We start from the raw sequence: 12,021 nt of genomic DNA on the forward strand, positions 1-12,021 counted from the left end.
ACGGGTTTCGTCAAGGGCAGGCAATTGAACACAAACGTGAGGAGGCTCCTGAATATTATTATGATGCCCTCGGAGGGAGGGTATGCAGAAGTAGTGGCTGCAATGGATGCAGAGAAGACCTTTGACAGGGTGGAGTGGGAGATCTGTGGGAAGTGTTAAGTAGGTTTGGATTCGGGGAGGGATTCATAGGGTGGGTCAAGCTACTGTATCAGGTCCCCGTAGCAAGTGTGTCCATGAACCGGCTGAGGTCGGAGTATTTCAGGCTGCACCAAGGGACGAGGCAGGGGTGCCCCCTATCCTCGTTACTATTTGCCCTGGCAATTGAGCTGCTGGCCATAGCGCTGAGGACTTCAAGGAACTGGAGGGGGCTGGTCCGGGTGGAGGGGGGGGGGGGAACCACCGGGTTTCCCTCTACGCGGATGACCTGCTATTGTATATTTCGGACCCACTAGAGGGGATGGGGGAGGTCAAACGGATCCTGGGAGACTTTGGGAGCTTCTCGGGGTACAAGTTGAACGTGGGGAAAAGTGAACTGTTTGTAATCCACGCTAGGGGTCAGGAGGAGAGACTGGGAGAGCTCCTGCTCAAGATGGTGGAGAGAAGCTTTCGTTACTTAGGTATACAGGTGGCTAGGAACTGGGACGCCCTACACAGGCTCAATTTATCTCGACTTGTAGAGCAAAAGGTGGGACATGCTCCCGCTTTCCCTGGCGGGAAGAGTGCAGACTGTGAAGATGACGGTTCTTCCCCGATTCCTGTTCGTTTTTCAGTGCCTCCCCATTTTCATCCCCAAATCTTTCTTCAAGTGGGTGAACAGGGCAAACAAGACCCCGCGAGTCAAAAGACTGTTCTTGGAGCGTAGCGGGGGGGTGGGGGAATGTGGTAGCTCTGCCGAACTTCTGTAGCTACTATTGGGCGGCTAATGTGGCCATGATTAGGAAATGGGTAATGGAGGGGGGGTCGGCATCATGCAAAGGCACCAGCCTAGGGGCACTGGTAATGGCACCGCTGCCGTTCACGCCGGCATGATACACCACAAGCCCGGTGGTGACGGCGGCACTGAGGGTCTGGGGTCAGTGGAGAAGGCACAGGAAGGTGGAGGGGGCCTCAGTTTGGACCCCGATACGGAACAACCATAGATTTGCTCTGGGCAAGATAGACGGGGGGTTCCAAGGCTGGTAAAGGGCAGGCATTAGAAGGATGGGACTTTCCCTAGCTTGAAGGCGCTGGAGGAGAAGTTTGGCCTGCCCCCGGAAAATGCTTTCAGATACCTCCAGGTCCGGGACTTTCTCAGAAAACCGCTGCTACCCCCTTGAAGAATACAGGACAGGGTAGTGTCTGGCATCTGGGTAGGAGAGGGGAAGGTGTCGGACATATACCAGGAGCTGCAGGAGGCAGAGGATGACTCAGTGGAGGAGTTGAAGGGCAAGTGGGAGGAGGAGCTAGGCGAGGTGCTAGATGAGGGCCGGTGGACTGATGCCCTAGGCAGGGTGAATTCAACCGCATCATGTGCCAGGCTCAGTTTAATTCAATTTAAGGTGGTACACCGGGGTCACATGACGACGGCGAGAATGAGCAAGTTCTTTGGGGTGGAGGACAGGTGCGCGAGATGTGCAGGGAGTCCGACGAACCATGTCCATATGTTTTGGGCATACCCGACGCTTAAAGAATTTGGCAGGGCTTTGCAAGGACTATGTCCAGGATTTTGGACACGCGGGTGAAGCCGAGTCCAACAATAGCGATCTTTGTAGTGTCGGAGGATCCAGGAGTGCAGGAAGCGAAAGAGGCCGAGGTGTTGGCCTTTGCCTCCATGGTAGCCCGGAGGACTTGCTAGTCCCTTAACTATCACCTCCCATTGTTAATGTGGAGGGACTCGAAACCCCCGAGTGTGGAGACCTGGGTTAGTGACATGGCTGGGTTCCTCAGCCTGGAGCGAATAGTTTGCCTTGAGAGGGTCCTTGCTGGGGTTCTCCAACAGTGGCAACCTTTCCTTGACTTTCTAGGAGAGCGGTAAAATGTCAGCAGCAGCAGCAACTGTGGTGGGGCTCAGGGGGAATTGTCTATTTAATGTATATTTTCTTTTTGTACAATGATAACAGCCACCTAGTTTTGTTAAATATTTTTCGTTTTTCGTTTATTTTTCTGTTATGTAAAAATTCTGGTTGAAAAACGCTTTAATAAAAACAATTTAAAAAAAACAAGGACTCCTACGTCAGGCTCCTATTCATTGACTACAGCTCCGCCTTCAACACGATAATCCCAGCCAACCTCATATCCAAACTCCAAAACCTAGGACTTGGCTCCTCCCTCTGCAACTGGTTCCTCTACTCCCTGACCCATAGACCACAATCAGTAAGGATAAACAATGACACCTCCTCCACGATAGTCCTCAATCCCCTGCAAAGCTCCATACTTAGCCCCCTACTGTACCCCTTATACACATGATTCTGTGGAAAATTCGGCTCCAACTCCATCTACAAGTTTGTCGTGGGTCGGATCTCAAACAACAATGAATCAGAGTACAGGAGGGAGATAAGAGACCTAGTGGCATGGTGCAGCAACAATAATCTCTCCCTCAATGTCAACAAAACTAAGGAACTGGTCATCGACTTCAGGAAGCGAAGTGTCATACACACCCGTCTTCATCAATGGTGCCGAGGTGGAGATGGCTGACAGCTTCAAATTTCTAGATGTACACATCACCAACAATCTATCCTGGTCCACCCATGTTGACGCTACAACCAAGAAAGCACAACAGCACCTATACTTCCTCACGAAACTAAGGGAATTCGGCATGTCCACATTGACACTTACGAATTTTTACAGATGCACCATTGAAAGCATCCTATCTGGCTGCATCACAGCGTGATATAGCAACTGCTCGGCCCAAGAAGGTAAGAAATTAGAGAGTCGTGAATACAGCCCAGCCCATCATGCGAACCTGCCTCCCATCCATTGACCGTCTACACCTCCCGCTGCCTTGGGAAAACGGGCAGCATAATCAAGGACCCCTCCCAACTGGGTTGTTCTCTCTTTCAACCTCTTCCATCGGGCAGAAGTTTGGGAAACACACTAACAGATTCAAAGACAGCTTCTTCCTTGCTGTTACCAGACTCCTGAATGACCCACTTATGGACTTATAGACCTCTCTACGCATCATCTCTACTGCTGTAGCACTATACTCCGTATGTTCCACTCAATGTCAATGTCTATGTATTTACATTGTTTATTTATCCTATGTCCTCTGTTTATCATATATGGAACGATCTGCCTGGACTGTACGCAGAACAATACTTTTCACTGTACCTTGGTACACGTGACAATAAATCTAAATCTAAAGTAGATAAAATAGCAGCCAATTTGCACTCAGCAAGATCTCACCAACAGCAATAAATTAAAGACCAGATAATCTGTTTTTAAAAAAAAATTGGAGTATCCAATTCATTTTTCCAATTAAGGAGCAATTTAGCACGGCCAATTCACCTAGCCTGCACATCTTTTTGGGTTGTGGGGGCGAAACCCACGCAGACACGGGGAGAATGTGCAAACTCCACACGGACAGTGACCCAGAATCGAACCTGGGACCTCGGCACGTGAGGCAGCAGGGCTAACCCACTGCACCACCGTGTTGCCCTCGGATGATCTGTTTTATTTGGTTGTGGAATTAATTTTGGCTGTAACATTGGAAGTGATAGTCAGACTTGGTCTGACAAAATGTCACTGACCTGCAACTTTAACTCAGTTTCTTTCCACAAATGCTGCCTGACCTGCTGAGTATTTCCTGCATTTTCTGCTTGGTATATCACTGGGAGAGTTCAGCTAATCTTTTTCAAAATAGTGCCCTGGAATCTTTTACCTCGATCTGCAAGGGAAGACAGTGACAGTGTAGCATTCCCACAGTACTACACTGATACGTCAGCTGAGATTTAGGGGGTTAGTCAATGGATGAAAAAGACATGAAAGGGTGCAGTCTTAATAAGATTAACTTAGCTCCTAATTGCTGATTACTGTAATTTTAATTCGCCTGAAGTTGCTAAACCAGAAACCTGTAGGTTTAGCACTGAACTGCTGGCTAGACAATTTTTATGGAACAGTACACATGGGTTCCTCACACCTGTTTCCACTGAAAGTGTGGAGACCCTGGAATCTGAACCCACAACATTCTGACTCAAAATAAAAACTATAAAGCATGCTGTTTTATTTTAAATGAGTATAAAATGGTCTTAATGGTTCTTAAGTCACTATTCTAAATTACTGTAAAATATCCATTTCCATGTTAAAGGTGCTGTATTGATGCAAGTTGGTGTGAAAAATTATGTGTTGGAAATACTCAGCAGATCAAGCATTACATGAATAGACGAACAGGGTTAATGTTTCAATTGGATGATCTTTTGTCAAAATTGAGAGTTAAGTCCTTTAACTTAATTCATGTGATTTGGCAAAAGTTTACTGGGAACAGCTAATTGAAAATAAATCAGTGTTGGAGGAGTGGCAGGCATCAGAGGGTGTTCAGTACAAACACTTTTTTCCCCACAAAAAAAGGACGGGACTCCCAAATATAGATGCACCTGGGTGTCAAAGAACATACAGTATAAATATATGCTAAAAAGGAAAGGTTATGTCAGATATTGAAAGCTCTATATTGCAGAAGGCTTGGAGGAATATACAAAGTGACAGGGTGAAATTAAAAAGGAAACTTTGAAAACAAAAAGAGGGCATTAAAAATATTGGCAAATAAAATCAAGGAAATCCCAATTATGTCTTATAAATAAGGAACAAGGGGATAACTAAATATAGAGTAGGGCCAATGGGAGATCGAAAAGGTAACTTGTACACAAATACTTTGCAAGTATGATCATAAGAAAAGGATATGATGCATAGTAGTTAAGGAGGAGGTTTGTGACATATTGGGTGGCATAAATGCAGTGAGAGAAAAAATATTGAGGAATTTAAAATCTTTGAGTGGATAAATTACCAGGCATGGATGAAATTTATCTTAGGCGTTTAAGAGAAGGAAGAGATTTAATAGCAGAGGCTCTGACTGTTATTTTCCAATCCTCTCTGGTTACAGGGTAGTGCTGGAGGACTAGAGAACTGGTCACATTGTACCATTGTTTAAAAAGAAAGGCTGAGAAATTACAGACCAGTCAGCCTAATCGCTAAAAATTCAGTGGGACGGTATTACTCATTATTTAGAAAGGCACAAACTAATCAAAGACAAACAGCGTGGATTTGTTAAGGGAAGTTTGTGTGTGACTAATGCAATAGAACGTTTTGAGGTGTTAACAAAGAGGATGGATGAGGGTAGTGCATCTGATGCGACTACATTATTTTAGCAAAACTTTTAACAAGGTCCCACAAGGCAAACTGGTCAGAAAGAGCTCATGGGATCAGAAAGAAAGTGGCAAGTTTGATCTAAAATTGCTCAGCAGGAAGCAATGGGTAACAAATGGTGAGTGGATGTTTTTGTGACTGGAAGGTGTTTCAAGTGGTGTTCCAAAGGTTCAGTATGAGGTTCATTTGCATTTTGTAATGTCAATGATTTAAACTTAAGTACAGATGACATGATTCAGAAGTTTATGGAAGGTACAAAACTTGTCCCATGATTAATAGTGAGGAAGAAAGCTGCAGACTGCAGGAAAACATCACTGGGCCTAAAGATAGCAAATGGAATTCAAATTATTTGAAGTAATAAAATTAAGAGGGCAAACAAGGCATGGAAATACACAATAAATGGTAAGATTCTGAGAAATGTAGAGCAGAGGAACTTTGGAGTGTACAAGGTACACAGGAGCTTTATGATGTCAGGAATAAGTAAAAGTTAGTTAGGTCAGATTAATTTTCATTGGAGGAGACGGAGATGACATATAAAATTACGTATAATCTATTTCCCTCAGCAGAGCGGTCAATAACCTGGGAATATATTTAAAGTAATTTGTTGAATGATTCTAGGAGACATGAGGATGTCTTGTTTTTATGTTGCAGGATGACCATTGCTATAAACTAACTTTACTAACACATTTTCAGCACATGAAGACACAACTGCAAGGCATCAGCAACCTTGTTACAACCTTCCTTAACATGTGCTGCCCACAGGTCAGGTGACCCCAAGTAGCATGGAATGTGTACCATTGATCTAATACTGAAGTACACCATGGCAATCATCCATTAATAATAATCTTTATTATTGTCACAAGTAGGCTTACATTAACACTGCAATGAAGTTATTGTGAAAATCCCCTAGTCACCACGCTCCGGCACCTGTTCAGGTACACTGAAAGCCCAATTCACCTAACAAGCATGTCTTTTGGGACTTGTGGGAGGAAACCGGAGCAGCCGGAGGAAACCCACACAGACACGGGGAGAACGTGCAGACTCCGCACAGTGACCCAAGGCAGGAATTGAACCCGGGTCCCGTGCGCTGTGAAGCAACGGTGCTAACCACTGTGCTAATGTGCCAGCCATTATCGTGACAAAAGGAGATTTATTTATACCCAGTGGTAGAACCCTCAAGAATATTGAAAGTCAGAGAGATCTAGGTGTACAGGTCCACAGATCATTGAAAGGGGCAACACAAGGTGGAGAAGGTAGTCAAGAAGGCATACGGCATGCTTGCCTTCATTGGCCGGGGCATTGAGTATAAAAATTGGCAAGTCATGGTGCACTGTATAGAACCTTAGTTAGGCCACACGGAGTAGTGTTCAATTCTGGTCGCCACACTACCAGAAGGATATGGGGGCTTTAGAGAGGGTGCAGAAGAGATTTACCAGGATGTTGCCTGGTATGGAGGGCATTAGCTATGAGGAGAGGTGAATAAACTCGGTTTGTTCTCACTGGAATGACAGAGGTTGAGGGGCGACCTGATAGAGATCTACAAAATTATGAGGGGCATAGATAGGGTGGATAGTCAGAGACTTTTTCCCAGGGTAGAGGGGTCAATTACTAGGGGGGCATAGGTTTAAGGTGCGAGGGGCAAGGTTTAGAGTAGATGTACGAGGCAAGTTTTTTTACATAGAGGATAGTGGGTGCCTGGAACTCGCTACTGGAGGAGGTAGTGGAAGCAGGGACGATAGTGACATTTAAGGGGCATCTTGACAAATACATGAATAGGATGGGAATAGAGGGATACGGACCCAGGAAGTGTAGAAGATTGTAGTTTAGACGGGCAGCATGGTCGGCACGGGCTTGGAGGGCCGAAGGGCCTGTTCCTGTGCTGTACTTTTCTTTGTTCTTTGGTTTGGAACTCATTGTCTGAAGGGAGTAATGGTAAAAGCCCTCAAGCACACGTAAAAAGTACTTGGATACACACTGGTATTGCTGCAATTCTAGGGCTGCAGATCAGAAAGTGGGATTTAGAAAGGTAGATAGCTCTGCTGACCGGTACAGATATGACAAATCGAATGGCCTCCCACGTTTCTAAACATCTACTTTTCCAATCTCGTTCAGTTCCGATTAGGGCCATTGCCTTGACACACTGGGTCTGATTTTAACTGACTAAAATCCATTCACTCACACCGAATTAAAATCAGGCCCCTTAACTCTCCTTCCTCTCCACAAGATGCTGTCGCGCTGAATATTACCAGCACATTCTGTTTTAACTTCAGATTTTCCCCCAGGTGCGGTACTTTGGGTCTTGGCCAAGGAGTCGTTCTCACCGTCGGATCCACAAGCTGTCTTTTACCATGAGCGTAAAAAGGGATCGGCGGCTGGGACGAGTTGCTGGCAACTGGAGCGTAACGCATATGTGAACACAACGCGAAAGAGAGTAGTTGAGTCCGCTTTCCTCCCGCGTTCTCTTCCTTTGTTCGACACGGAGCGTGGCCCTGACGTGCTGCGTCATGCGTGAGAGGAGGAGGCGGGGGGGGAAGGAAGGCTGGGAGGGAGGGGGGTGGGGATGGTGGTGTGCGGGTTTGGCTGCTTGTACGTGAAGGCCGGAGATTGTAGTGGAGACACAAGGAGAAGGTTCTGGTAGTGGAATGTGCCGGGCTCCAGGGTTCTGGAACGCCGGGCGGTGAATGCGCAGCCCAGCCCCGCGCGCTGAGCCTGCTGCAGCGCCCACAGCCCCGCGAGCCATGTGAGAGTCACAGTATGTGTGATAATTGTTCAAGCTGGGCTCCTACTAACTCTTCATTGTCGAGGGGGACACAGGCTCGCTTTTTAGACAAGCTAGCAGCCGGGTCGTTACCCCCAAGGGGATCCTGCCTGTCCATTTGTATTGAAAATGAATTAAGCCGTTTAATATCTTAACATTGAGGGATTACCATCGGGAGATTATTTGTATTGTGTTTTTTTAAATAACTGAGAGGGCTAAGGAAGGAGAGAGAACGTTTAATGTAGCTGATCGGCTCGAAAGTGAACATCGTCGGTTTAAAGTCTCCAAAATGGGCATGGCACCGAGGAAGGGAAGGGCTGGCTAGCACTTGTCAGGTGCGGATATTGTGAACGGTATTAATCACCGACTGGATTATTTGTATTCTTTTCGTGTCTTATCATTCTTGTCAGGATATCAGTAAGGAAACCAGCTTCTTCTTGGCCCAGTGGCTTCAGGCAGTTGATGTTCATCCCCGTCATATCTTTGAGTAACTGCCCAGACGATCAGTCCATGACCTCTCAGCTACCACAATAGTAACCGTCCAGCATTCTCTCGCTGTCCCCTTCATCTCGATATTATTTCCATTTATAGATTCTGGGTCACAAACAACATAGGTAAGGCTGTGTTTAATACTTCTGTTTGAATTATATTCTAGCTTTAATTCTGCTCGTTCGCTTGTTCTTCCCCCCCCCCCCCCCCAAAAAAAAAAAGAAAACGTGGGCGTGGGGAAGTCACAGGCAAATCTATCCAAGCGACAGAGAAAGCAAGTCGGCTGCTTTTTGTCAGTCGTGACCAAAGTAGCTGAACAACAAGGGCTAGCCTAGAGCGAGAAAGTGAATCTTTACACATGTAATCGGCAAGTCTTGTTGCCCAGGATTCCCAAAAGTGGACAATCTGCATTTAGCCTTGAATTTTAAAATGAGCCTGGGACTATATTTTGGTTTTGTCTTTTGTATTCCAAAGACACGGTTTCTTTTTGTTAAACCGATTAAAGGAAATTGAAATGTAAAGTAGTGACGTAACTGGGCGGACATACTCCGGTGTCTCCTCCATTGATAATAGGTACGTTAGCAGTTCCTGTATTTCAAGTAGCAATTTTCGGAAGTTAGCATTTGACACTATATGTTAAATATATGTTGAGGTTAATTTTCTTTCTATTTAACCTTCAAAACACAATTCTCGTTATTGCCAGTATGAACCTGTTAATTTAAAAGCAAAATATGTTAATCGTTCGTTTATTTATTAAATTGAATGTGCTTTGAAGAGTACTTCCCTCAAATTCTTTGGTGTAAAGCTATAGGATGAGATGGTTTCTCATTACTGTTTTCGTGAGAATGATGTGTCTGGTGAAGGTGAACATTAATATTCTATGTTTCAAGTTTCATTTAGTGATGAACGCTTCAATTACAAAATTTGTATGTTGACAACTTAATCCTTAATTCTAGCAAAGCGTCCAAAGAATTGAATTTTATGGTTTCAGTACTCGAGTAACTTTGGCTTTTTTACTATAATGAGTACACTTGTAATGAGTACGCAATTAATGCAACTTGGTTCTTGTATGCAGATGGCATTGTGTTTCCAAGTACAGGATGCTGCTTTTCTAATTTAACTGTAGATAATGTGGAAATCAATGTGCAGGTGCCGTTACATTTCTGCTGTTGTGCAGCAAAAGTGACAAAACTCTGCAATCAGATCCCAACCTGGCTTGAGTAAGAGACTGAATGTGTTTGGGTATAATCCACTTCAGTACAGTGTCAGTTTAAAACGTGTTTAAGTTGTTTAAAAAAAAGTTTTGACATAGCGAATGCTCCAACTTGTGATCAAAACAAATGTTTTTGCAGTAGTCACAAAATATTCTCCTGGCAGCTGGTGTGCCATTCATATCTCCAGCAATCAGCAAATCACTATATTTGCTAGCTGCAAATCACACTCCAGTCATGGAATATAACCACAGCCATAGTATGTCTGAATATTATGCACTACCTCACTTTCAGATGGCTTTTTGTAATAAAGGTGTTCAACTCCTGTTTGATTTAGTTTTGTACAATATATTTATTAGCTATGATTTGAAGTTTGTTTAATTATATGCATTGACCTTGACAGCTCCTGTCCTATGAACAATTGCAGTTTTGCTTCCTAGATATTTCTCAGTCTTTGTTTCAAGCTATGCAATTGCTGCATTCTACTTCACAATGTCCAGCATTGCCAAATCAGAGTCATAAGATTGAGCAATTGTTTTTTGACTAATAAATGTTTTTAACTCTTGCAGCCAGTTTTTATACATGATGGACACCAATACTCTTCATCGGGTTCATTTGGCTCCCTAAGACTATAAGACGTAGGAGCAGAATTAGGCCACATGGCCCATCAAGTCTGCTCCGCCATTCAATCATGGCTGATATTTTTCTCATCCCCATTCTCCTGCCTTCTCCCCATAACCCCTGATCCCCTTATTAATCAAGAAGAACCTATCTATTTCTGTCTTAAAGACACTCAATGATTTGGCCTCCAAAGCCTTCTGCGGCAAAGAGTTCCACAGATTCACCAACTTCTGGCTGAAGAAAGTCTTCATCTCTGTTTTAAAGGATCGTCCCTTTAGTCTGAGGTTGTGCCCTCTGGTTCTAGTTTTTCCTACAATTGGAAACATCCTCCATGTTCACTTTGTCCAGGCATCACAATATCCTGTAAGTTTCAATAAGATTCCCCCCCCCTCATCCTTCGAAACTCCAATGAATACAGACCCAGAGTCCTTAAACTTTCCTCATACGACAAGTCTTTATTCCAGGGATCGTTCTTGTGAACCACCTCTGGACCATTTCCAAGGCCAGCACATCCTTCCTTGGATACAGGGCCCAAAATTGCTCACAATACTCCAAATGGGGTCGGACCAGAGCCTTATACAGCCTCAGAAGTACATTCCTGCTCTTGTATTCTAGCCCTCTCGACATGAATGCTAACATTGCATTTGCCTTCCTAACTTCCGACTGAACTTGCACAGTCTGAATTCTCCCTCCGTGTACCCGAACAGGCGCCGGAGTATGGCGACGAGGGGATTTTCACAGAGACTTCATTGCCGTGTTACTGTAAGCCTACTTGTGACACTAACAAAGATTATTATTATTAGCTAAGCATTCCTTTTATGTCATTGCTGTAGAACACAATTTGTAATCTTGTTGATTTATTTGCATTTTGTACAAAAATCTATTATTGTTTCTGCAGGGCCAGGCAGAGGAGGTAGAGGCATGGCAATGAACAGAAAGGAAATACAGCATGGCAGCTGGATATTGATGAAAGGCACAATCCGATTTCTTTTTATGGTCATCAACAACCTGGTTGCGATTCCATCCTATGTTTTGTATCTCATAGTTCTTCAGCCATTGAAATTACTTAACAGTAAACTGTTCTGGCATGTGGAAGGAATAATGTTCAAATGGCTGCTGGCTATGGTGTCTTCTTGGGGCTGGACAGCAGGATACACTGGTAAGAATTTAAGAGGAGTTGTTATAGATTATTGCATTGCTAAATGAAGTGCGGTTTGATATATTTGAACAGTTTTATATTTGTAATTGTGTGCTAACCTTAGAGTCAAAATCACTAAACCAACACACCTGTTTATTTTTCTGCTTCTCAAACACTTGATCCAGAGCTATTCTATTGTGAAGGAGGTTGGCGGGTAATCTGATCCAGCAGTTTATCAGCCTTTCTCTGGCACCGTCTCTGAGGGCAATAAGAATAACTGCGTAGGTCTTGATGACTTGTCCGATGACTTGTCTTTTCTTATTCCTCCCTCCTTGTGGGCAGTTTTGAGCTCCACTTTGCACATGGTGGAAAGATGTGTAGTCCATGCAGCAAACAGACTTTCTTTGCCTTTTTAATGTTTTTTGTCAAATGGCAAGTTCCGAAGAGTAATTAGGGAAACCTATTCTTGC

General features: G+C 44.2%; 2 protein-coding genes across 9 annotated transcripts in view; one reads left to right on the forward strand and one right to left on the reverse strand.

Moving 5' to 3' along the window:
• Window positions 1-7,807, reverse strand: part of nek2 (NIMA-related kinase 2) — a 109,447-nt gene extending 101,640 nt beyond the window's left edge. For 2 of the 8 annotated variants that reach the window (XM_072508567.1, XM_072508520.1), the window contains exon 1: window positions 7,656-7,805. In XM_072508567.1, the coding sequence (XP_072364668.1) occupies window positions 7,656-7,684 (29 nt within the window). In that variant the 5' untranslated portion in view covers window positions 7,685-7,805. Of the gene's footprint in view, window positions 1-3,725; window positions 3,863-7,515 lie in introns of all 8 variants that reach the window. The other 6 variants (XM_072508594.1, XM_072508500.1, XM_072508531.1 and 3 more) reach the window with 6 other exon arrangements.
• An 87-nt stretch (window positions 7,808-7,894) lies between these two features.
• The window catches only part of lpgat1 (lysophosphatidylglycerol acyltransferase 1), a 263,316-nt gene continuing 259,189 nt past the window's right edge, over window positions 7,895-12,021 (forward strand). Inside the window, exons 1-2 of the mRNA XM_072506379.1 lie at window positions 7,895-8,706; window positions 11,312-11,572. Of these exons, the coding sequence (XP_072362480.1) occupies window positions 11,335-11,572 (238 nt within the window). The 5' untranslated portion in view covers window positions 7,895-8,706; window positions 11,312-11,334. The remainder of the gene's footprint in view (window positions 8,707-11,311; window positions 11,573-12,021) is intronic.

Source organism: Scyliorhinus torazame, chromosome 1 (genome assembly GCF_047496885.1).
Source record: "Scyliorhinus torazame isolate Kashiwa2021f chromosome 1, sScyTor2.1, whole genome shotgun sequence".
Lineage (NCBI taxonomy): Eukaryota > Metazoa > Chordata > Chondrichthyes > Carcharhiniformes > Scyliorhinidae > Scyliorhinus > Scyliorhinus torazame.